Here is a 25,551-nt window from a genome sequence, read left to right as displayed (position 1 = left end):
TTCTGGGTAAATATAACCAGAACAAACCTGCTAGTTTGTGGAAGAAGTAAGTCTTTTACCAACGAAAAAAGAGAAATCCTGCAACCAGTAAAATCTGCCTCTTCATTTTTGATAAAATTCTGTGAAAAAGGAAGTTGCTCTCATGACTTCAGTGATTCTTGTGCAGTGTCACCACAGACAATAGGGCGGGGGATGGAAATAATTTTTAAAGGGTTATTTCATTTGACACAGTGCTGTGAAAACAAACCGCACCAACTGATAATGTTGCATCACAATCACAAATGTTGCAATTTTGGTTCCCAGTCAGAGTCTGCTGGACTATCAGGTGTGAAAACACCCTTAGAGTGTCTTCAACTTGGACTCACCCAAACTTAACCTCATCTTTCATGAGGTCATTTTTTCTCCCCAATTGATCTGGTGATGCATTAAAAACTGCCAACAACCTGATGTGATGCTCACAGTCTTTCAATGAGGGCATATTTCTCTTGAGACTAGTGAATAATGCTTGTATGATTAGCATGTACCTCTTTTTGCTTTCATGAGGGCTACACTCCCTGTTTAAAGCTCCAAAATTTGCTGTTCACACACACACACACACACACACACACACACACACACTACTCCTCCGAGCACAAGGAAACAATGTCAGGAAGTACATTAGCAGGACCTCCATTGTATTTCCCCATACGTCCCTTGCTTCCTGAGCCGGCTGTCGGTGCTGCCTCGCTGCAACACACTGAAGAGTCTACTAGTCCTGAAGGTGGTGGGGAAAGCTGGGGGGTGTGGTTTGATATGTCTGGAACAGAGACAGACGGATCCTTAATACTGCAGCTCTCAAGCTTCCTAATTTGGACCCACAGCATCTCCCAGTTGCTGACCTATTCTCAGATTTGTGGATTGAGTGTAGGGGGTACAGTTTTGGATTATGTCAGGGTAAGCAGATCCCAGACCAGCACATGAGGTGACTTTAGAGGGGCACAGATGGTGGGAGTCGCCAAACCTCAGGGCTGCCTGTGGCGGCCTCTGCGGTCTTTTAATTGTAGCAGAAACAATAGTGGAGCAGGGAGCTGTTTATTCTAAAAGTGTGTGACCATGATGGCATTTTCACTCCAGCCCAGCCCTTCTTTTTTTTATTTTTTATTTTATTTTGAACGTTTCTCTGTTTCGATGTAAAGACTTTGTGCATTGTTCTGTGTGCAGGTTTGCCACCACCCAGACTGCCAGGACCTGAACAGCAAAAGCCCCCTTCATCTGTGTGATTCATGTGACTCACGATGCCATCCAGAGAGCGCCGACAACATGCACTTTGACCGACACCCCCGATTCGACCTGCAACCTCAAGGTAGATGATTTCTTTATTTGGTACTCCATTCCCCGCCCCTTCTGCCTGGTAGGGGGATGAAGTCATCCCCCATTACCTCATGACAGGACCTTCACTGTGTAAATATCATGCATGCCAGGTCTTTATTGTTGTCTATATAAGGCAGGTGATGTCGATCATTTTCCCTTTTTGTGCCTAAGCACTCCGATCACTCACTTTAAAGACATTCTGATTGGCAAGAAGCAGCAAATGCAGTAAATGTTCAGGTGAAACCACAGAAACCTGACTTCAAACCTGACGCATGGCGCTGTTGGCTCACTCACACAAAGCTCTGATTGGTTGGTGACTTTCAAACCCTGACTAATCTTCAACAAAGACAACCCCAGTTTCCCATCTAAACCTCTGAGCAGCGGGGAGTGGGCTGTAATCTGAGGATCTGGGGCTTGTACAAACTAGCCACGGAGGGCGTTTCATTTTTTTTTTTTTTTTTTCCCCCATCTCCAGGTGTTGACATATTTAGAACATTTCTGCTTTCATCTTATTGCCGTTTGGACAAAACTACTTCTAGTTCTGGGAATTTAAATTTGATGCGTCTAGTTTCGCAGTTTTTCCTCCAGATAAAAACACATTTCTTCCCCATTTTTTAAATCTGCCATCTTTCCCAAAATATTTCCCCAGAAATTATCGGGATGTTTCCACCCGGGGATGATCCCGATAAGACGTTCAAACCACCTCAACTTGCTCCTTTCATTGCGGAGAAGCAGTGGCTTTACTTTGAACTCTCCCCAAATAATTGTCATAATAATCCTTACTCTAATTTTAAGACCGAGTCCAGGATGTAAGCGGTCAATTAGCTCAGATTTCTACTCCTGGGAAGATTACAGGCAGTAATGTATTCTTTCTTATGAACAATGTTTTCTTTTTTCTATATGTCTGAAAGTGACCTTTTAACCTTCCCCAGATAGATTAGCAGCAACTATTGTTTCTCTAAGAACATTGCTGTTGTCTTTCCTTTTTGGCATTGTATTAAAACACACCTGTGTGCCCTGGAGCATCAAACAGACAGAATTCCTCCTTTTATAGAGATGATCACATTTCCTGATGAGTTAATAAAGATGCTCACCATGAGCTGCACGTCATTGCAACTTTCTCACTTAAATCCTGTACTATCTGATTAGGTTGCCACTGTGAATTTATTTCCTCTAAGTTCATATTTGTTGAATAAATGTTACAAAATGTTTTGAACTCATGAGGTTAGATTTAGTATGTTTAACCAATACAAAAATTAGGGCTGAAACAGCTTATTGGATTGATCAGGATGAATCGATTGATATTAACTACAGATATTTGCTCAAAGAACATACTCAGCAGTAATTAAGCCAAAACTGTACCAAAAATATATGTTTCATTCTACTAAGAACTCTTCAAGTGATGTAGTTTGAAACTATGCGCCATTTGCAAGCCAATTATTATTATTTTTTTCTTAAATAGTTAACAGATTAGCTCTACACTGTATTGATAAGTCAATCAGAAAGTCCTTCAGATGCATCCTTTGCTACAAATGGTCAAGCATGCACTAAATAAATACTTTGTTGGTGCAGTTTGGGCCATAAAATGCTTTTTCTCAATTTAAAACAGAATTGAATTAAAAGGCTTAAATTAAACATTTACAGAATGTGCCAATTTCTTTCATTTGTCATAATTGATTACAAAAAATAATTGTTGGTGTCAGCTCCAGCCTCCACATAAAATCTATCATAAAATGAGGCTGTATTGTTTGTATTAGGATCCATGCTCGTATTTTAAGTCACAGCAGGCTGTCTTTAGAACCACAGAGTGCTAATCTTAAGGGTTAACATGGTTTGTTTGTGTGTGTGTTTTAGTAATTTGTGTCAGCTCTGTGGACTGCAGCGTTTGAGGTAAAATGAGTTGTGATCCAACAGAGGGAGTGACTTCTGTGTTTTCTTAACCTCCAGCTTCCATCCTGGCTCGGAACGTGTCCACGCGCTCCTGCCCCCCACGCACCAGCCCCCCCCCCGATCTGGAGGAAGAGGATGAAGGGAGCAACGACCGCGGGTCGGTAACCTTCCTCCCGTGTCCTGCTAGTGTTTGTGCACTCCTCCTGCCTCTCATGCTCTTACAGGAGGATCATTTACGGCCATGAGAAGTGTGTCTTGTATTTTTAAGCGTCGTGCTGACTTTCAGCAGGCAGTTTCTTTTGTTTTGAAGAGCTGGCGCTTGATTTTTATAATGATTCATCTTTGCAACTGCTTTGCAGTGAGCGTAAAACGGTGGGGATGAAGTTGGGAAAGAAGAAGCCAAGGAGACGACACACTGATGTAAGTAACTCTCCTGTTTGTGTCTTTGTTTTAAACGGGGCAGCAGTTTTCTTTTAACGGGAGTTTAGAAAATATTCATTCTGGTTCCACACGACTGTCCTTCACCTGAGCGAGTCAGACGGCTCAAAAAGAAGGAGCCCCCCTGTGGATGAGCCGGGAACAAACACCACTGTGGCCTAACGGTCCATCTGCTCTCTGCAGGACCCCAGCAAAGAGTGTTTCAGCCTCAAGTTTGACCTCAACGTAGACATCAACACAGAGATTGTACCGGCTATGAAAAAGAAAACACTGAGGTTAGACGAGTCAGATGATGGCAGGAGCAAAATCAATTGTGTTAAAAGTGTTTTTTCAAAACGTCTTTGTGTCTTGTGTTGTCAGAGAGGTTTTAGGTCCAGTGTTTGAGAGGAATGGCATCGAGCTGTCGCGGGTCGACCTGTTCCTTGATCAGTCCAATACGCCGCTGTCCCTGCACTTCGAGGCCTATCGCTTAGGAGGACACTACCTCAAAGTTAAAGGTAAAAACTGTCAACCATACCTTTCATTAACAACCGATCTTCTGTCCAACTCACTGGACTTTTGTCCATTCACAGGTCATAACAAATAACTGACTAATCAAGGAAAGACGACAGTTCAACGTATAATTGCCATTTCTAAGAAAAAAAAATCTCTAGAGGACTTTTTACATTGATAAACATTCACTTATGTTTGAAACTTGCTTTGTGGAAAATGTTGCTACTATGCAATGTAGGATTTTCTGTCACAGAAACTATGGCAGATAGAGCTTCTTTTGGTACATACATGATATATTTTTAGTCTGCACAAATTGAGACAGCTTTTCCTCATTTTCGTCTGTGCAGCACGTCCCGGTGACGAGGGGAAGGTGGCGCAGGGTGTGAAGGACTTTCGGTCGCACAGCCTGCCCATTATGAAGCCCCCTGACGGCCAGAGCCCCTACATCCTCACCCCGAGAGAGAAGGTGGCACACGAGTCTCTGGGACGCCGTGAAAGCATTGATCTGCTGGTGAGTTCATGTTTTATTTCTTGCCATGCTGCAGCTCGCCACACCTCCTCCGGCTCCTTATTTTTAACTTTCCCAGCTCTCAAAAACACATTTTGAACACAAACAGACACTCCCACAGACTGTTTGGTTCTACCACACCTTTTCCCGATTTTCCATAGCTTCCCTTTTGTTCCTTCCGTCCCATAAAACCTCTTCCTTCCTCATCTTCATGGATGAGCATGGTGGATTTTTTTTTTTTTTTTTTTTTTTTTTCCTTTTCTTTTTTCATTATCGCCTGCTGTTGTGATTAGTGGACCCTGAAACGCTCACTGGTACTTCTACGCTTCCTGCAGCCACAGGGAGCGGCTGTTTTGTAACTGATGAGAGAGGCTAAGAGGCTAACTGAGGCCTCTTGATCTACTTGGCTGCAGAACATAAAGGTTGGAAATGAGGCCGGCTGCCAGCAGGTTCAGGCTGTGGAAAGTAGGGACACCAGGACCTGAGTTGTGATTCCTAAATCGCTGACCTGTTTTAAGCCTTTTGGAAGCAGCACCAGGCTTTGGTGTCAAAGTCACGAAAAGAAACTTCTGTTTCAAAGAGATTTGTTTAAATTGACCCTGTTGAAGGAAAAAATGCACTTTACATCAATCACATCACTTTTTTTTTTCACACCTGTTGTTGCAGAAATCTCAACCCAAACCCTCAGTTTCTTCCTATGTTATCCATTACTGCAGCAAACTTCTCACTTCTCTCATGTTTGGCTCGGGTTCAGGCTAATCAGGCCCGTCATCTGACCTTTTAAGTGCTTAAAACAAAGTTGTTAATCACCTTTCTCAAAAGTCAAGAGCCACCTAACCACAGGTGAGCTGGATTTTGCATTTACGTGTGCAAGCTGTAAACCAGATGTCTGTTGCTCTGGGCGAACGGGTGGGGGCTCGGTAAAAGCACTTTCCTGCCATCTGTGGAGCTAAATGTTCAAGGTTAGTCATAAAGGCTGAGACATAAACATTGGAGGTTGCCCAGGAAAGTTTAGTTTTAGTCATCATGTGTCTCATTTGTTAATTTGCCCAAAACCACTACATGTTCCCTGATGAGACAGCGAATGTCAATGTGCCTACCTGATGTTCGTGTAAGAACTCGTCAGCTTTACTGACGATGAATGTGGAGTTTAAACCGGAAGTAATTCCAGTTTATTCCTCAGGGTGGCAGTAGCGCTCTTCTTACAGCAGGTTGGCTGTGATCTACCTGAAAACTGTTACTTCTGTTCGATTGTTAGTGGCACTAAAATACATTGTTAAAAGATATGAACAGACAAATCAAGTGGTGATGGCAAGGATAAAATTATGAATCCATTTCTATTCAAGGTATGTAAATGTGCTATTTTGCAACTAAAACAACAAAAATAAGACAAAGATTTCTGCCCTCTAATTTCAAATAAATACAACTCAAAACTAGAAAATCGATTTCAAGAATGTAGATTTTGTGTGTTTTTACTTTTCACAGTAAAAATCTGACATAACTTGAACTACTAAAATATTGTGCAAGGCTGAAACTTAAAAGCTATCAAAAGGAAAAATGTTTATTTCTGGTTTGTGGTGAATAATATTACGAAAAGACACATTAATTGATTTTTTTCCCCCCCGTTCTGTTCTTTTTGGCATAGATTCAGCATGTTGTCTGAAACATTCCTGAGACTTTGGTCCATATTGGTAGTACAACATCACAAAGTTGCTGCATTTTTTTTTGGGATGGAGATCCATGATAGAAATATCCTAAAAATGCTTTGTTGGCTTGAGATCTGGTCACTGTGGTGATCATTGGAGTACAGCGAACTCATTTTTGTTGTTCAGCTCTGCAAAAGCACAAAACCTTAAGAATTTTAATCTAGCTTGAACTAATACACATCTACCTAGATAGTAACAGTTCAGCAAGATAAATAAACTTTTAAGTCGCTAATCATGAAATGTACTAGTTCCCAACAAATGGCTCCACTGGCAGGTTTTTTCACTTACAGGAAAAATGTCTTGTTCAAAGTGTAAAAATCTGCCAGTGTAGGACTGTCTGAAATACTCAGACCAACCTGTCTGGCACCATTTCATGTTCAAAATTAGTTAAATCCTCCTTTTCTCTCCATTCTGATGTTTTAAACTTCACCGAATCGCCTTCATCTTATTGAGATACCTAAAGGCATTGAGTTGTTTCTATCAGATGAACAGTTGTATCTAATAAAGTGGCCGGTGAGTGTGTGAATTTATTTGCATACATAAAAACTGTACTATGGACCATCCATGTGGTGTTGGATCTTTCATTGTATTTCATTTTGACTTTTAATCAAGATTAAACTAATATTTTTTTCTTCAAAAATAGAAGATACCAGCACTTTACATCATTTGCTGTCAGGTTTTAATAAAATAAAATTAAACAATCTTGTGAGAAAAGCTATGCTTTAAAATCTCAGACAAAATGTCAGCCAGACATGAAGGTAAACAAATGGCTCCACTGGGAATTAATGGAGCAGGAAAAGCTCAACAAACTTCTAAGTTGCTTTTACATTTTTGGTCAGCAGGGGTCGCTGTTTGTTCAAATTATTCCCTGGTTATTTTGATTAGTTCATAAAACCAAAACGGATCAAATCTAGTTCTGAGTTTTTATTTTTGTGCAGATTTTCCTCACCACTCCTTCAGCATCCTTAAAGGATTTTCTTTAGCAGGAACTCAACATGTGCTGACTTTATGAGATATTCTTTTGTTTGAAATTTGAATTTCAATGTTTTTATTGTATTAATATTACAGTTTCCTATCTCTGGCAGTGTTGTGATTGGCTGCTGGGAGCTCTGTTGATTCAAATTATTTTATAACAGACACTGAGCCAAGTCCTCTGATTGGTCAAAGATGCATTCATCTCCTGCTGACTGACCTCATAAAGTGCTGCTGACCCTTTGTCCCTCCATTGTTAAATATTCCATCCTTCTGCAGTGTTTGTGCTGTTGCAGATCATTTTTAATCCACACATAAAATAAATTCAGACCTGAACTTTTACAGCTTCACTCTGTGGAATCTGAGGTCACAGTGAAGACCCAACAAGAATTTCTACTAATGTCCGCCGCATTCATTAGGCAAAGGGGTTAATGCGACTGGCTATGGTTGCATAGTTTTTCCAAATGGAGAAGTGGAGACCCAGCTCTCCAGACACGGAGCAGGAGATGTAACACATCTGCTAAAGTGAAGTCTTTAACCCTTAAAACACTTTTGCTTTACACATTGAATAATGTTGGATCATTATCATGCAGAAAGAAAGCTATAATATGACACTTTGCAGGCATTTGAAAGCAAAGCAGGCCCACAGCATCACATATCATCCACCGTACTTAACATTTGCGAACAGCTGTTTTCACTCAAACTCAGCCGTTTTAAGCTAAATTTTTGGACGGTTTGTTGGTGAAAAGCTTAATCTTCATCTCGGGTGATGAATTATGCGATAAGAATCAAGTTAAACAAGAATAAAATAACTGCAATTTTGACACTATGACCAACTTAAGGACTAAATGACATCTCAAATTAAGATGTCAATCAAAAAAATGAATATCACAGGTCTTCAAGTCCTAAAGCTAAAGTTTGATATAGACTCATAACACAAAAACTGATAAATTTAGGTATTGGTCTATATTTCATTTTCTGTATGCCATAATAAAGATGAGCCTACAGATTGTGGTATTCAAGCATATCAATAGAAAATTACGTGGAAGGAAAAAGTGTCATAGAAAAAGGTACAAAACAGCCAGAAATAATCGCAGCCCACATTTATAAATTTTATAGGAATTGTTTGGAGAGCCAAGAAGAGTGCCACTAATTATTTATTAACATGACTCTTTTCATCCTAAATAAATCAAAGGCTGGATTTTTCAAAATTGTTCCATGTCAGGTTAAAATTACGACATTTTTACTTGTATTTATTACCTATACCAGTAATTGTGGAGGGTGCTGTTGCTTCATCGTGCTTGTTTCAACAAACTGAAACTGAGATTGGTTTATAGTCGTCATAAAGATAGCTCTGTCGTCTGGAGCCCAGAGCTGGTGTATAAGCGTGTGCAGTACATTGATCCTTGCTCGCTGTCAGTTGGCCAGATCATAAAACCTCCCATCTATCTGTTGCCATGGAGCAGTTAGCAAAAACATGATTGGCTTATGTGAATCAGGCATCTTGCAGGGTGGTGTCTGTAAACCCACGGCGACATTATTTGATCCAGAGATACAAATCACTGTGATTAGGTTCACATTACGGGTTCAGTTGGAGGCTGCTGGCTTTCCCAGGAGTGGATCTGTCATTTAATGGATCCTCCATGTGTGTGTCAAGGTTCAAACCCACAATAAATCACCAGTCTCACACACACACACACACACACACACACACACACACACACACACACACACACACACTGCAGAATGTACTGCAGGCTCTTTATAGCTTTAATACATTTTGGTGCCGGTTGAATCTCTGTAGTTTTGTTCAGTAACATCTAAACTCCCATCCAGACAGTTAATGGAGTCTTTGGGGAAAACCAGAAATGTCATGATTCATTATGAGCAGTAGCTCTTTTCCTTCATGTCTCCATCAGTTTTAGTTCCAGTGAAGGAATGTTTTTCCCCACATTCCTCATCAGATCATTGGGGATAAGAGGCCTTCGTTTATGCCCAGCTTTATTTAAGTCCTGGTACATCATTTCAGGAAAGTGGAGATGTGGACTTTGACTGGGCCATTGCAATAGCTTGATTCTTTGCTTTTTTTTTTATTTTTTATTAGCCAATAGTGGCGATTCAGTGCTTTAAGATGTTAATTACCCAGTTCTTGATTAACTTTGGCCTAGTTTCTTTCTGGAATACTTTGACGTACAGAAATGTTAATGGACAGCTCGATGGACACAAGGTGCAAAACCAGGTCAAATCATCAACCCTCCACCACCATGCTTTGTGTCCAAAATGGTACTCATTATAGTGTGACCTCCTTTTTTCCCTGACAGTTTGTTCTACTTGTCTTGTAACTGAGAAACAGACTTAAGTGGATCATAATCTTGTTGGAGAACACAGTTTTCTCTAGGCAGCCTTTTTAAACAAGCCAAACTTGTTCAGTCAAACTTATCTGACTGAACTGTAATGAACTGTGATGCTTGACTGTAACTTGTGATGTCTAAGAAAGACCTTTCGGTTTTGATTTGTGTTCTTGTTTTCCGAGCTTTGCATCGTCTGACCCACTGGGAGATCCATCCCTGTGGAGTGTTTTAAAATTATTTTGAAATGACCAACAGCACTTGCTTCTCTAAGGCCATTTCTGATGATTTTTTTTTTTTTTACTTTGTTAATTCACTTGTAGGGCCCAAAGTAGCAAACAATCAGATCCTGGTTTGTGTTTTGTCTCTTAAATCATGTGGAGCCATCCACTGTTTACTCAAAATGACTACACTAAGAGTCAAAAGCTTTCTTTCTTCTATGACTAACTTTTCAAAATAAACAATGTTTGTATTAAGTTAGACAGTGAAACATCTGAGAAAGTGAGAAAGGTACTAAAATGTTTGTTGTTCCCATAAAACTGTTTTTATTGATCTCATTTTTAGACATAATATAAAAAGTCAACAGTAGATGGTGGTTAGTAATGTTAAGAGTTACCTCCTCATACTAAAAGACACCGATACTCCTGGATCTGCCTCAGGGCTGGGTGAGTTTGCTGTGTAACAGACAGGAAAGATGGATACTGTTTCTTTAAATGACTCAGTTCTGGGAAAATCTGTCAGTTGTCACAGAAGCACCTAGAAGCCTTAGGATGTAAATCTGCAATGAGTCAAAAAGCCCAAAAGCCTTCAGCAGGTGACAGACTATGGCTGTATTGTTTTAGTGACTTGTTGTACTCAGGTTTTGAGAGCAGCCTCAGTTTTTGTCACGTTTAGTCGTCTGCCTGGCAGAAGATGCTTGTCATGGCTTTTGTCATTTATTAATTGCTTGCTGTTACTTGATAATGCAGAATCTTTTCACTCTATACATTACACCATATGGGTCAGCAATGTGACTCTGACCTAAAAACATTGGGATGGATGGCCTTATTGACATTATTATAGATTCAAATGACATTTGCTTAATCAGCATCAGGCAGACTGGAAAATGTTGTTGCAGTTATAAAGATTTTCACTAAGACACAACTGCATAAACACTCTACGGAGTGAAAATATAACATGCATTTTCGTCACAATATTTTAAAATATAATTGAAAAGTGAGATGTTGTTCTGTCTGCTTTGTGCACCTTTTTCTACCACGCTTTTTTTCTTCCACCAAATTTTCTATTAATATGCTTGAATACCACAATCCGTAGGCTAATTGTAATGATTATGGCTTGCAGCTCATCATTAAACACCTAAATTAATATTTTTTTATGAATAAATATTGTAGTTTCACTTGGAGATCTGAGATGCATCCACTTTTTGATTTTACTTTTTGAACTGCATCTACAATTTAACAAAGATGTAATGTGAAACTGAAGTATGTGCCCTTTTACATATAGATCATCAAACTCTTTCAGTACCAGACAAATATGATCAGAGCAAATACAAAAGCAGTTAAGTTAGTCCAAAAAAAGCTTTCCAAACTAAAGGAGGTGTTAATAAGGTGATGGTCTTGAGTTCTTTGGTTCTGCAAGACTAAATTGATATAGCCATGCTGCTCAGAAAGTCCTGAAGAAGAAAAAACTGCTATCAGATTGTGTCTTGGGTAAAATAATACGTTTGGTCTGGACAAAAATCCAGTCAACATGCGTAAACAGACTTTTCATACTCAGACACTATCCGATGTGGCTGAATTGAAATAATTTTGCCAAGAAAAGTGGGTAAAAATTCCCCCACAGTGATGTAAAAACTGAATGAGAGTTATCCAAAAATGCTTAATGGCAGTTCTTGCTCTCAAGAATGACATAACCAGTTATTAGGGCATAGCTACTTTTTCACACAAGGCCAGGTTGGCTGGGAAAGCCATTTTCCCCTCAAAAACTAATCGTTTGAAAACTGATATTTGAAATAACTTTAACCATCTTCATCTGGTGAAAATCTGTCAAATATTTATGTGACCATAAAAAGCAGTAGCTGAACAGAAATCTGTCATGGGCAGACGCTGTTTAACATGGTAAACATCAGTGAAAGACGTATAATTGTTAGCCATGGCGTCAGCTCTACTTTGTGAAAACCCATCCGCTGCATTTTTTACGTAGCATTAAACCCAGCATGTTTTGGTATTAAACAGTTCTTCGTCAGTTCTAGACATGGATTACCATTTGTAATCTTTGCTTTCTTGTGAATAATGGATCATAATTCGCTCACATTCCAAAACATTGTGAATCACCCATCGTCATCTTCTTTTGTTTGCATCTAAAATTGGATTCCCTTCACTGTAGTTTCTGCTTTCAATATCCAGTTTGCCCAGCCACTGCTTGCGTGGGAACAGTTTAATGACTCATGTTTGGCAACTTGCTCTTTCATTACGCTAATAATGAGAAAAGCATGAAACTACCCCAGTGTGCTAGCACCTAATAATTATATTAGCATTTAGCAGAAAGCTGTATTTTCCTCATATGGTGTAGGTGGAGATAAATATTGTGTGTGTTGACGAGAAAGAGCCTGGAAGACAAAGACTTTCTCTTAATGCCTGAAGGTGGAGATTACTGCAAGGCTCAAACACACCTTTATGATTGTTGTTTGTGTGACCGTTGGCCTGCAGCACACCTTATCTGCAGGCTCCGGTCGGCCAGCAGCCACACAAAGGAAGAAACGGCAATGCTTCACAGAGCTCTCCCACCTATGCACTTGGACACATGGGTCTGTCCTGACTTGTGGAGGTCGATCTACTCCTGATCCCTCAGAAGATAGTACTAAATTTAAACCTTGGTGTTGGTTGGATTTCCCATATTTTCTGTGGAAAATGGTTCGTTTTAGTCGCTTGACATCCTGGCACAGCTGGGACCTGCTGCACCTGGACCCAGAGATCCCCGAGTCGCCGCCTCCCGACACAACACAACCGGCAAATTTCACTCAGGTGAGAGACTTGCAGAGATGCAGGTTATTTCACCTTTTGGCAATATCATTTCATTGCAGTTTTGGTCAATTCATACCTTAGTTTGTTGATATGGAAAATACATGTTTGCCACCTGATATTTTGTCCCAGTCGTTCTTTAATTTTATCCACTTCCACCGCAGATGGCTTAAAATAATTTTATTGAATCTGCTTATTGTGTGATGATGACTTTTATTTTGATTAGGGGTCATAATCTGAGTTGATCAGAATCACTGCTAATGAAAATAAAGCGCAAACAAAGGTTTTGATAAATGTACTATTGGCTTCCGCTTAAAATTGGACTATTTTCGAGCTACTTATAATTCATGAAACCCAATCCTTACAAAGAAATGAAACTGACGAGCATTGGCTTTAATTACATGGGTCCTAAGTTCAATGAGCAAATTAAGTAGTAAAGTTCAATTGTCCCAAAGCCAATTTGTAGATGCCTCTATACTCATGACTGACGAATGGTATTGTTTTTGTTTTTCATATGAATGCAACTGGGAGCTTGTGACATTTGTTTGGTTGAGATTATGTTTTGCTGTGTTGCTTTATTTAAATGTGCTGCTCTGCTCGTTTTGTGCACATCCAGACCACCGAGGCCTTTTATGGTTCTTGTTTCCTGGTCATCCTCTCTTGATGGGGGTATTTTATTTATATTTGACTGGATCGATTTGGGTTCGAGTTCTCAGGAAAGTCTGTGTCACATTGTTTTCTGATCGTTAATCACCCCCCACATGATCAAAGCCAGCTGTTATCAGATGACTACCATTGGGGAGGGGGGCATCACAGCAGGAGAGTAGAAGAGTGAGAGGGTGGGGGTTGAAGCAGATTTCTTCTCACCACTTATTTTAATTCAATCAGGTTGCTTAAAGATTTTTGCTTTTTCCAGGGTGAGGTTAATGCCACAAGCTGCGGTAGATGAGATAAAACTCCAAGCTCAGTTTGATTTCATTAACCTAGAACAATGGCTCCCAAATAGTTATAGTTTGGGACTTCTTTTGTGGTATCAAAATAAAAACCTGACACAATTATTTACAAGATAACGTGATTTGCCAGGAATCTCTTCATCTGGCAAGATATTTACCTTTGAAATTAAAACTTGGATCTTGAACTGATATAAAATTAAAACAAAGTATTCCAGTTAAACTCAGCATTTTGCTAACTTCATGGTTCCCTGTGGTTTCCTTTAGAGGTGTTCAAAAGTTTTGGTATCGGCAATTGGCATTGTAAATAAAAAGCTAACCAACTGTGAAATAAAGCAAATTAGCATAAGCAAGGCAAAAATTGAGTTGTTCACACCTATCTCTGCTTTAAATGAAAGCTAATCAAAAACATCTCGTAAAGTAAACATTTCTCTAGATGCAGTTTGTAAATCTGCTGAGATTGTAAAATTGTTCTCAAGCATGCTAACAATTATTGGCTAAGAAAGCATGCTAACAAGCTAAGGAGACCATGCTTCCTACTGTTGGCAATGAAAGCTAAATGTGATGTAAGTCTCTGCATGTAGTGCCTTCAAACATTACATCCAACACATTCACTGAAGATTGCATAATACTGTTAAACATCTAGTATGATAAATCTTAAAAAAGGAAATGTTTTATCTGCAGTCATCACCAAGTTTTACTTGCATGGGGACCTTGTTGAAGTTTGAAGTCAATGTTGGTAAGAATTATGACTTCAGGGAACATTTCTGTTAGTAAAAATGTAATGCATAATTAAATCTCACCTTTCATACAATCTTCCATGCTCATGGACAGAAAGTTATTTTTTTTCTTTTTCACCATTTGTTTTTATGACATAAGATAACAATAAAGTCCATATCGTGTTGAACTATTGTGTAAAAATGTCAGTCAACTTTGTGTTATGGTCTTTTGAGAACCACTGGACTTAAATGGAGAAAGCCTCAGTATTTTTGTTTCCCTCTACATGGACAAGTTTACATAGTAGACTCAACAAAGACCCTGTAAACACAATTATTCAGGCAGACATGAATACAGCTGCTTAATGTTAGTTCAAGAGGGGCTCATGGGCCACTTGGCAGCACACTGACCTGAAGTAATATCTTCAATAAATTACAGAATATCTCTGTTTATATTTGAGGTATACTTCTCTGCTCTGGAAGGCGTTCAAACTTTTTTTTGCTGCTGATGGAAAGGCGGGGAGCTCAATGTGCTTATCTATTGTACTACAGCAGCCGATTAAATGTGCTGAAACAAGTAAACAAAGGGGATTTCCTGTTTGGCTATTTGGAAATTTCTTTCCTTGTTTTTTGCCATGTAGCCTGGCATTGTTCAAAGGTCTCTAAGAAAAACAGACGCTTCTTGAGAACAAAGACTGTGCCTCGGGGGCGGACGTGTCGCGAAAATGACATGCTCACCCCTTGTGAAAGTCTCAGGTTTTTTAGTAAGCTTCTTCCTTATGAACAAATACTCATCTTGAAAAAATGGAAACGGGTGTGTTTTGCAAGACACGAGCGGCGTGGCTGCTTGAAGAAAGTGCCAAACAGAGCATTTGTCATCGTCAGAAGCACCGGGACGGCTGTTTCGACCGAGGAGCTCCCTGCCTGCAAGCTGTCACACTCTGACTCCACCTCCAGATATTCAGATCAGCCTCCCCAAGAGCCAGCACAATGAGGCAGGATCCTCCTGGTTGCTATGACTTCAGACCAGTGTTCGGGTGAAATGTAAGCAGGCTGGACGCGTCAGAAGAAGGTCCGCCAACTGACCGGTCGGATAACTTGACAGGACTCAGATTAAACCAGGAGGCACTGGATCTTGTCAGCTGGAGCCTTTCTGAAGTGCTTTTAGGGAAATATTAGCGGTTTGCCATCTTCATAAGAACTGTCCGGGTGAAGGAGTGGATACACAAGACTCCCACCAGTGGAAGTGGAAAAGGAGGAGGCGAGACGTTGAGTGAGGGCAGCAGCTGGCATGAGGATGGGCTGCGGTCCATGAACCCCTCTGAAGGATTAGAATGGTTTTTGTTACTTTTGACATGCCTCTGGCTTCAATGGTAAGCTCCATTGCTATGGTGGGAAACTGTTGATGGCTTTTATCCTCTGTTTAATTGCAACTTCCAGACTTTGGTTTAGTCTATGGAAACATTTTGTTTTGCTGAAAGTGCTCAGGAAGAAAATTTGTTATCTTTATGTTGGATCAGATTAGCTCAAAACTTTCTCATGTCTGCTTTCTATACTGAGTGAGGATTTAAGTGCTGTGCTCGAACTGGGAAATGGTCCAGGTTTTGTCTTTCTTACCATGTGGACTTCCTGACACCTGCATCCTCTTCCACTTGTTAAAAGAAACCCAAAATGGCTCGATTTTGGTTTCCTTTTCACTGAAATGGATGCAAACTTTCCTGTTTTCAGCACTTTCTATCTGAACGACAGATTGTCTCTTTTTAGTTACATTGCTAATCTACTTTGCAAAAAATTTCTCACAGATAAAACATAAGGTTGTTTCGTAGTATGATTGATTTAAGTGTGTTTAAGATGCACCATCCAGGTTATTGTGTTGATCACTAATTTATGTGCTGGTCATCTTTTTGCATGTTCTTTTATTTAAAATAATAATAATAATAATAATAATATAAGAAGAAAGCAGCATTCAAAGTACCTTCTCTAGTATCCCTGCCATTACTGGTGGTGTTTATTTACATCTGGAGCAGATTGAGCTTCACACTGTATGACCGAGAGCTGTGTTCATCTTATAACAAAGTCAGAAGGATTACCCACTGGTTTTCCCATCTTATTGTAGCGATTAGAGCAGCTACCACTACCATAATTTTGCATTTCCAAAAGAATGTTGACCTTTACATTAACTGCTGGATTTTCAAAATACTCCTAACATTTCCAACTCCAGTGTGATCCAGGACGATCCAACTGGTTGAACATTGTTTAATTTGTTCAATAAGATTGAATCTGTTCAACCAGATTAAACAAAGCCCTTTTCTCATTCTGTGATTAAGCTTCCTGTTATCTGCTGCATCTCTTGCTCTCTCTTGCTATCTTCTAACATTAATGATCCTTGGACAAGCCTGAACATGTCTTAAAAAGCAGTTTTTGTTTAAATAACTTCTTATATCTTTTCTGTACTGACTTCATTTTAAACACTTTTATTGATTCTGGAATCGACTTCAAGTGTCTCACTAACGACATCAACAGCAAGGATGTACCAATTACTGTATCTTGGCTGATTTGTTCACTGAACAAAATGAAATCAGATTCTGGAATTTCTGAATGGTCAGTAATCAGAAAATCAAAATGAATGCTGAAAATCAAACAATTCACTATGGATCCCTAAGCATCTCTGACTAGTGACTGACGGATAAAATACTGACTAAAAGTCAGATTTTATGTATCTGAAATGCATCAAAACGGATAAGAAGGGATGGGGTTGAGAAAGAAAAAAAAGAGTTGCTTCGTTCAAAGATTATTATATATAAAAACATGATTGATTGTATCGTGTTCTGTCCAGTAATGCAGAACACAATAGCTTTTCTTTAGTGTTTTTTTTTTTTTGTGTGTGTTGGAGTTCTGGCTGTACATGGTGAAAAACATATTAAACAAATTGTTTAAACTTCATCAATTCTTGCTGAAAACATTGACTTCTCTCAGTAAATGCATCAACACTGCATGTTCATTGCTCCACCTTGCATGGAGCTCAGTAAAAGTTAAGAGTGCACGCTTTCATGCTGGAATTGGGATAATCCTGTAATTTTATGTCAGTCAATACTGATACCTCTATCAAGGAGCTTACAGCACATACTGGTTACATTAAAATGTCTAATTTTTAAAAGAAAAAAGAAAATTTGGATTGATTAAAAAAAAACAAATCAGAGCAGTTTCAGCTTCATCCAAGTCCAGATGTGCAGCTCAATCATAATTTTAAAAAACAACAAAAAAACATTTTTTTATTGCGAGTCTGACCAAGATGCTGAAAGCAAAAGTATTTGTGTGTGTGTAGTGGAGGTGGGGGAGGTGTTTCCAATGTTTTGACTGCACAGTGTGTGTTTGTTCGTTTCTGTTTAGTCGAGGGGGGGTGATCAGTTAAAGAATTTTGTCGGAACGGCCGGCCGGTTTCAGCAACGGTGTCAGTGTCCTGGAATGTAAAGTTTCCCCATCCCCTGTTTAATGAGGTGAGGGTCATTGACTCCCCCCGTCAGGGACACACATACAAACACACCGCCACCAACAGCAGATTCCTCAGCACTGACACTCCGACAAAAACAACTGCTTCCTCTGATACCGAGGCGACCCCTTGTTTATTTACTTTGCTGCTGCTCGTAAAGTGGACGGAGTTTGTAGGAGCGCGCCACGCGACGGGGCCTGCTGACAGGGTAACAATGGACGGGGGAACAATGGCCAAACTCGGATCGTCTGTTCCTATGGAACAACCTCCTGCCTGCTCCTTGTGATGTCATGAGCATTGGCTGGGAGGAAGTGTCAATTCTTCCCTCTCCTGTTTGTGTCCCAACATGAGGATGGCTTTAACGAGCCAGTTGATGTCATCCTTAGCCCTGAAAATCCCCTCCGATTTCCTGCTTATCCTGTCTTTGTATATTTTTCTCATTCCGTTCTTTCCAACTCCCTGACTGGAATCTTTTTTTTTTTTTCCCCCCTTGAAATGACACAATTGCTAATAAGTGATCTGTTTGTTTCATTTTCTGTTTTGTTACTGTACATCTTGTAAGTTTTATCTGTGTGTCTCCTGTCAGGGTCAGGCTCGACGGAGGAAGAACATGACGGAGTTCCTGGGGGAGACCAACATTCCGACCCAGGATGCTCTGGGACAGCTGCCCGCCGTCGGGGCAGGGCCGGACAACTGGAAGAACCGCGCCGCCAGCCGCTTCAGCGGCCTGTTCGGCTCCAACGCCGGAGCGGGGCCCTTTGGCAAGGTAAGGCTGAGCCCAGAGTGTGAAACCCAAGAAGGTGCGCCTGCTGGTTCGATCAAAGCAGCACGCTTTCTCTTACCCCAGAAATGAGTTGTTAAAAGCTATGGGGAACATGTCTGCTGCCCAGACGTGTCTCGCATTAGGAAAGCGTTCAGAAGCAAACAAAACAGTAGCCGGCTGGAGTGGGAGGAGGTCAGAAGGCCACATCCCGCCAGCCCTGGTGAAATCATTTCCCTTCAGAGTCTCTTTACTTGTTGGCTTACTTACTTTCCTCGCAGCTGCTATGGAAATGCGTAGGTGGAAGGGAAAGCCTTTGCTCACTAAGTTTTATCCAAAGGATTCTTAGATTTTAAAGAAATCTAACTAGATCTGCAACTGATTATTTTGGTAACAGATTTTCCTGACTATTAAGTGGATAAAAAAATTGCACTTGCTGTAGATTTTTCATTTAAGCACTTAAGCTTATTTTATACAGTATTAGAAGTACAAATATTTCAAATCCTTTTTCACTAATGAAAATAAACATTTTATTGCCTAAAATGCAATAAAAGCATTTCTTCAGTGAACGCTTTATCATTTGTAGAAAAGATACAGCTACAGTTAAAATGTTTCTAATGTGAAAGGTTAACCTTGTCTGCTCTGCTTAACATCAGTATACTAATTATTTTTTGATTAACTGATAATTAAAAAGCAAAAGGTGCTTAGTAGATTATTTTACAGGATTTGAACCCAGTGAAGCTAAAACTATGCCAAATGGAGATATTTCATAGAGTTTTGGCTTACTCACTATTATTTCAGCAAATGGCCTCTTTTTGTTTGCATACTCCAGATTAATCGATTATTGGTTTAATCAATTAATCAAGTCTATTTGCATAGCACATTTCAGCAACAATACTGTTCAAAGTGCTTTCCATAAAAAACCCCATAAAAATACAAAGTCAGAGAACACACAGTCAATAAGTGATTGACAATTATTTCAAAAAATTGATTCATCACAATTGATCTAATTAATCGTTTCAGCCCTAAATCAAACTTAAAATTATTTTCAGTTAACCAGGTCATATTTTTTTTAATTTTTTTTTTATCTATATGAAACCATTGAGGATAAATTTTGGTTTAAAGCTCATTGCTTGCTCAGACCTCTGTCTCATTTTATCTACATTTCTAATCCACTTTGACTCAAATGAAGAGCATTGTGCCAGCGTCTAAAAATGTCCAACCCAACCCTGCGGTCGCATCCAGCACATCTGCCGACGTCGTTCAGAGACGCAATCAGTCATTTGTCAGTTCCAGACTCATCTCTGTTTTAGCCGATTTGCCCCCTTTAGCTCTCTCAGGACCAGAACCTGGACCTCTGTCATCCTCTGTACTGCAGGGTTCAGCAGCTGTCAGTCATTCTGTCTCAAAACCAGACAAATAAGCTCAGATCTAATCATGTTCTCTCTAAATTCACTGCAGACTATTTTATAATTAGCTTCTTTGCCCAACTGTAGCCTTCACCCCGACTCCCCTGTCGTCTATTGTTAAAGTGGTCTCAATGCACAGAGCTCATTTTCATAACTGTGTAAAGGCTGCCAGCTTGAACAAAGAGCTGAGCAGTGGCTACGTTTGGATTTAAATATCAAGGCGCCATTAAAGCATAAAAACACTGAGCTTAGCATGCAATCTTGGCCCTGATCTGAAACTTTTCCTGCTGCAGGAGTTGGACCGTCTCGAGCAGCTCCAGAGCAAACTCCACTCCTACTCGTTATTTGGGCTGCCCAAGGTGCCGCGGCAGCTCTCCTTCCACCACGACTCCTGGGAGGGAGAGGAGGAGGCCAACCTGGTCATGGAGGACAGCTGGAAGACGCTGCTGGACGATCCAGAGGTACGAACACTTTGTTCATGTCTAATAACTGTAAGCAAAATATTTTCTCCTTATTTGTTCCCATGTGTGGTGATATAGTCCCTCAGTGTAGGGGTGGGCATCATGGACTTAGAAGTTTATCTTAATATTTTATGGTACTATGGTAAGACTGAGCATTGAAGCCATACCAATAAAAAATGGTCATAAAATTACAAAAATAAAGTTGAAATAACACGAGAATAAAGTCGTAGCATTATAACTTTATATATTGTGACTTTTTATTCCCATACATTCTCGTAATTTTATTTATTTATTTTATACTCAATTATGCTATTGTGGTAACAATATAACTATGATTTAAAAACTACATTTTATTTTATTTTTTTGTGTAACTGTATGTCTGACAGCATTCATAACGCCACAAACTTAAATACTTTTCCTGGAAAAAAACCCCATTTAAAACAGGCTTCTTCACACTTTTTCACTTAAAAAGTGTAATTTACATCACTAGGCCTCACACAATAGCTACATTTAATCATATTTTTGAATTTACTGATGGATTTTTGCGTGGAACAGTGTCGAACAGCAAAAATAAAAATTACTGATGATTCTGTCAGTTTCTTTTATTTACCATCACTAATTGAAATGTACAACAACAAATCAAAATTCCTATAAGAAAATTTTCCCTAAGTGATGAAAGATATGATAAATGTCGACCTCTACTTCTGAGCAACATTTTCCTTCGTGTGGTTCAACCAAACCATGCTGCTGATCAAATGGTGTCCTCCTTATCATCCATCCTTGTCTGTTCCCCTCTTACCTGTATTCCAGCAATAAAGCTTACAAGGCTTATTGCAGTTGGAGCTGTAAATGCCTTTGGAAACGATAACATCCATCTTACTCTGTCATTTGCTTTCGCCTGTTAATGTTTATATGGCTAATCAGATTGTTGACAGGTTGCTGTATTTTCCCTCCTATGGGAGATTTACTGCTGACAGCTGGTTATATAAGCTGCATAACTCAGTCATAGTCGTAGTGCTGCTCAGAGATGACCCTGGAAAATGGGAGAATATTATTCTGGTTTATGGGATTGAGTGATCCACTTTTAATTGTAGCTCCACTTTCTTTGGTTTGCCTTTGGAATTTAATGTTTCCACTTCACTGCTGGGATAAAAATGAAGATGTTTTTGTTTAGAATTTCACTTTAGCTTGGTACAGAGAATCATATTGGCGTTTAATTATGAATACGCTGCATACATAACCACTGAGTAATAGCTTTTCACCTGCAAGCCAGAAGAAGTGAGTATTGACATCCTGCTTCCGTGTTGCATGGAAGGCAGCAATATTTTAAATTAAAGCTGGAAAGAAATGAAAATAAAGCCGCTGGATAATTCACTTGTGGAAAAACTTGTTAACACATAGTTTCCATACATATCTAGTATTATCACTGATCTTTTCTCAGACATAAGTGGCAGGATTCTTTAGATTCTTTATTTTTCTGTTGTATATCCTTAAAAGAAAGAGAAGTTGGTCTTTACAAACAAGTCAAATATTATGTAAAGCTATGAAATTAGAATTCTATCCTTTATTTTAATCTTTATTTAACTTTTATATGGAGAAGTTGGTGACAATTTTTAACACAGACCTAGAAAACATTATCTAAATGCTCAAACATTTGCTCATCTCTTTATAAGAATGAAAAATAAAATGATTCCTTAATCTTTGCTTAATACTTAACAGGTTTATTCTACTTTTTTTCTTTTTACCATGAAATTCATTGGAACTTACCTGAAACTCATTTATGGTGGCTGTCGGTAAACTAGTCAGTTGTAGACAAAGTTCCAGAGACAAAGGTGTGGGCCCAATGTGTCATACCCATCAAGAAAACCTTTGTGTTTTTATGTAGACGCTGACGAAGCGACAGTTCCACCAGCAGGAGGCGATATGGGAGCTGCTGAATACTGAAGCCACCTACATAAAGAAACTCAGAGTCATCACTGATGTAAGTACAAAGGAAGCTTTTGTAATATGCCGCCGCACATATAAAGTCCATATAAAGTCCACATGCTACAGGGTGTTGTGCAACAAGATGCATCTGTATTTTGGCAGATAAGTTACACAATCACTTCCTCGTTGGGATTTTGAAGTAATAAAATTTATTTCCGTCTCTACAGTAAACCTTAAACTTGAATGCCATTTTGTCCAGCTGTTCCAGTGTGGGCTGCTGAACCTGCAGGAGAGCGGCCTGCTGACGGATGTGGAACCCACCAAACTGTTCAGCAACATCCAGGAGATAGTCCGGCTGCACATCTCACTGTGGAACCAGGTCATGCTGCCCGTTCTGAAGAAGGCCAGGGAGGCCCGGGCCCTGCTCGACCCGACTCACCTCCATGATGGCTTCAGGACGGTCAGTAGTGGCTAAACTATACTGGAAAAGCTTGTATTCTATCTGCAACAAATGGCCAAAAGACAGAGAAAATGAAGAGAAAAAACAAACAAACGCACAATACAAATGAGTTCAGTTTTTGAGAATTTACCAGGTTTATTACATACAGTTACGGGAAAAACATGACAGCGGCGTGATTTCAGGTGCTCTATACCTGAAGCTAACCCAGCATTAAGCATCAAATTTGCATTCAAAACTTTGAAGTGGCACATTTAATACATACAGAACAGAGAAAACTAAGAAGAAGGCCTTTGTGTTAATCTATGCATAATCTAAATAGGGGGAAAAGTAGTTTGCCTTGTTGAGTAAAGAAACAAAGTAAGGTGCATAAGTTTAGCCTGTAACCAGTGCAGTGTCCTGCACAGCTAAATGCGTAAGCAGCTCTGCTCCCATCAATCACACATCCCAGATGATTTGCACCCGACTCATCCTATGGGTACAACAAGCGACAAAACGGAGCTGGAAGATGTGCTCTAAAGAAGCAATAAGGAGTCCCCCCTTGCCGATGTGGTAATATCTGCTTTATGCCTTTATGTTTTCAGTTTGGGTCCAGGTTCCAGCCATACATTCATTACTGCATGGAGGAGGAGAGCTGCATGGAGTACATGCGCACGCTTCTCAGGGACAACGAGCCCTTCAGGACGTACGTTACGGTTAGTACTCCACTCTGCCACCCATAAAGCTGATTCTACATCCCTTCAGCATGCCCTGATCGGACACACTCATCCTTCTCCTGTGTTTTTGACGCTTGACTTCCTGCCTTTGTCTTTAGTGGGCAGAGACCCATAAGCAGTGTAACCGTCTGAAGCTGGCCGACATGTTGGCAAAGCCTCATCAGAGACTGACCAAGTATCCCCTCCTGCTGAAAAGCATACTGAAGAAAACTGACGAGCCGTCGGCCCGCGACATCGTTAGCAGCATGGTGAGGATCCTGGTAGCCATTACTGTTCCTACTGGGACTTATTCACCCTGCATCAGGTTTGAACATAAGTATTTTTGTGTGTTTCAGTTGGTCACAGTGGAGAGCTTCATCAACAGCGTGGACTCGCAGATGCGACAGCGTCAGGAGCAGCAGAAGCTGGCCACCATCTCCGCCCGCATAGACTCCTACGAGGCCGTGGAGGGCAGCAGTGAAGAAGTGGAGAAGGCAAGAAGCTAATTTATGACACCATAGAGCTGTCAGTGATGAGGCTTTATGTAAGCTCTTGCTTCACGCTTTCTCTCTTTTTTGGGGGGGTCTTCTCCTCTTCAGATCCTCAAAGAGTACAACCGCTTCGATCTAATGTCTCCCATGAGAGAAACGTCACCGGAGGAGACTCGACAGCTGCACCTGGAGGGAGCTCTGAGGATGAAAGAGGGCAAGGACAGCAGGGTAAGACTGAGTCACACGACCGCTTGTAAACGCACGACGCGCTCTGCCCTTTGAAGTCACACCTGGTTTCTGACTTTTGCCCTGCAGATGGAGGTCTACTGTTTCCTGTTCACCGACCTACTGCTAGTTACCAAACCGGTGAAACGAGTTGAAAAGGTTAAAATTATCAGACAGCCTCTCCTCATTCACAACATCGTCTGTAAGGAGCTCAAAGATCCTGGTGAGCGCTAGGTTTTTTTTTTTTTTGGCCAGATTTTAGTATTTAGAATGCAAATGTTTTGTTTTGTCTGGAAATGTGAATTGGAGGAAAGCAGGAAATCCGCAACATGGTGGAACTGTAACAATGTCCTGCATAAAATGCCAAAATATGAGCAGTAAAATAAAAATATTAAGTGTTTATCTTTTTCTGTCTGTGGCACTGACATTATGCATTTCTTTGTGTTTTTAGGTTCTTTTACCCTTATCTACCTCAATGAGTTCAAGAGTGCAGTTGCAGCTTACACTTTCCAAGCCAACAGCGCCTCCCAGGGGCGAAGCTGGATTGATGCAATTTGCAATGTCCAGGTTGGTGAAATGGTTCTCCCATTTCAGCTGAGAGATTTGCAGTCCTTATATGATGGTCTGATTATTATTTTTTGTGTGTTTTTTTGTTTTGTTTTGTTTTTTAACGTTATGTGATTTCTTTTAGAACCAGCTGCAGAGGCTCCGCAGTCAGGAAGTCCTCCGGCAGCAGGACATTCAGAAGAAATGCACAGCCGAGGATGAGGAGGAAGAGGAAGATGAGAGCAGCAACTCTGCTACCAGCTCCCCGATCCTTCGGCACAAGGAAGAGCAGAACTCCAGGTACTGTGATGTTCCACTTATTGGCCTCATTTTTCAACCAATTCTGTTCAGCACAGTTTAATTAATGCCAGTTCAAAACTATTTTGTCTCAACGCACTTAAATACAGAGTCAGTTCAATGTAATAATGCTTGCAGATTCAAAGTCAGTTGCATCCTTTCAAATTTAACCCTATTTAATAAGTACTGCAATCGGGTTATTATGACAATTTATGAAAAGTTTTCTACCCAAGTCAGGGATTGACAACTTTTACAACCCTAAAAGCCTTTTTTGCTGTCGGTTCAGCTAAGCACTTTAAAAAAAACACACAAAAAAACGGAACATGACTCTTCAAAACAAAATAACTTGTTTTTTTAATACTTTCTTATAGGAAATTAGTTTTTTTTTTTTTTTTTTTTTTTTT

At 40.0% G+C, this 25,551-nt stretch overlaps 1 protein-coding gene across 3 annotated transcripts in view; it reads left to right on the top strand.

Annotated features, from left to right (window-relative positions):
• Window positions 1-25,226, top strand: part of LOC103150993 (pleckstrin homology domain-containing family G member 5) — a 77,198-nt gene extending 51,972 nt beyond the window's left edge. For all 3 annotated transcript variants that reach the window (XM_016681057.1, XM_007570788.2, XM_016681058.1), the window contains 17 exons: window positions 1,201-1,342; window positions 3,298-3,397; window positions 3,600-3,660; window positions 3,862-3,953; window positions 4,039-4,175; window positions 4,518-4,681; window positions 18,467-18,646; window positions 20,343-20,510; window positions 22,396-22,491; window positions 22,696-22,896; window positions 23,478-23,588; window positions 23,708-23,857; window positions 23,945-24,082; window positions 24,188-24,307; window positions 24,395-24,527; window positions 24,756-24,871; window positions 24,996-25,226. In XM_016681057.1, the coding sequence (XP_016536543.1) occupies window positions 1,201-1,342; window positions 3,298-3,397; window positions 3,600-3,660; window positions 3,862-3,953; window positions 4,039-4,175; window positions 4,518-4,681; window positions 18,467-18,646; window positions 20,343-20,510; window positions 22,396-22,491; window positions 22,696-22,896; window positions 23,478-23,588; window positions 23,708-23,857; window positions 23,945-24,082; window positions 24,188-24,307; window positions 24,395-24,527; window positions 24,756-24,871; window positions 24,996-25,211 (2,325 nt within the window). In that variant the 3' untranslated portion in view covers window positions 25,212-25,226. The remainder of the gene's footprint in view (window positions 1-1,200; window positions 1,343-3,297; window positions 3,398-3,599; window positions 3,661-3,861; window positions 3,954-4,038; window positions 4,176-4,517; window positions 4,682-18,466; window positions 18,647-20,342; window positions 20,511-22,395; window positions 22,492-22,695; window positions 22,897-23,477; window positions 23,589-23,707; window positions 23,858-23,944; window positions 24,083-24,187; window positions 24,308-24,394; window positions 24,528-24,755; window positions 24,872-24,995) is intronic.
• The last annotated feature ends 325 nt before the right edge of the window (window positions 25,227-25,551 follow it).

The sequence above is a fragment of the Poecilia formosa genome, unplaced genomic scaffold (assembly GCF_000485575.1).
Source record: "Poecilia formosa unplaced genomic scaffold, Poecilia_formosa-5.1.2 Scaffold268, whole genome shotgun sequence".
Classification (NCBI taxonomy): Eukaryota; Metazoa; Chordata; class Actinopteri; order Cyprinodontiformes; family Poeciliidae; genus Poecilia; species Poecilia formosa.
Note: the sequence above shows the minus strand (reverse complement) of the source record. Positions and strands in the feature narration are given on the sequence as shown.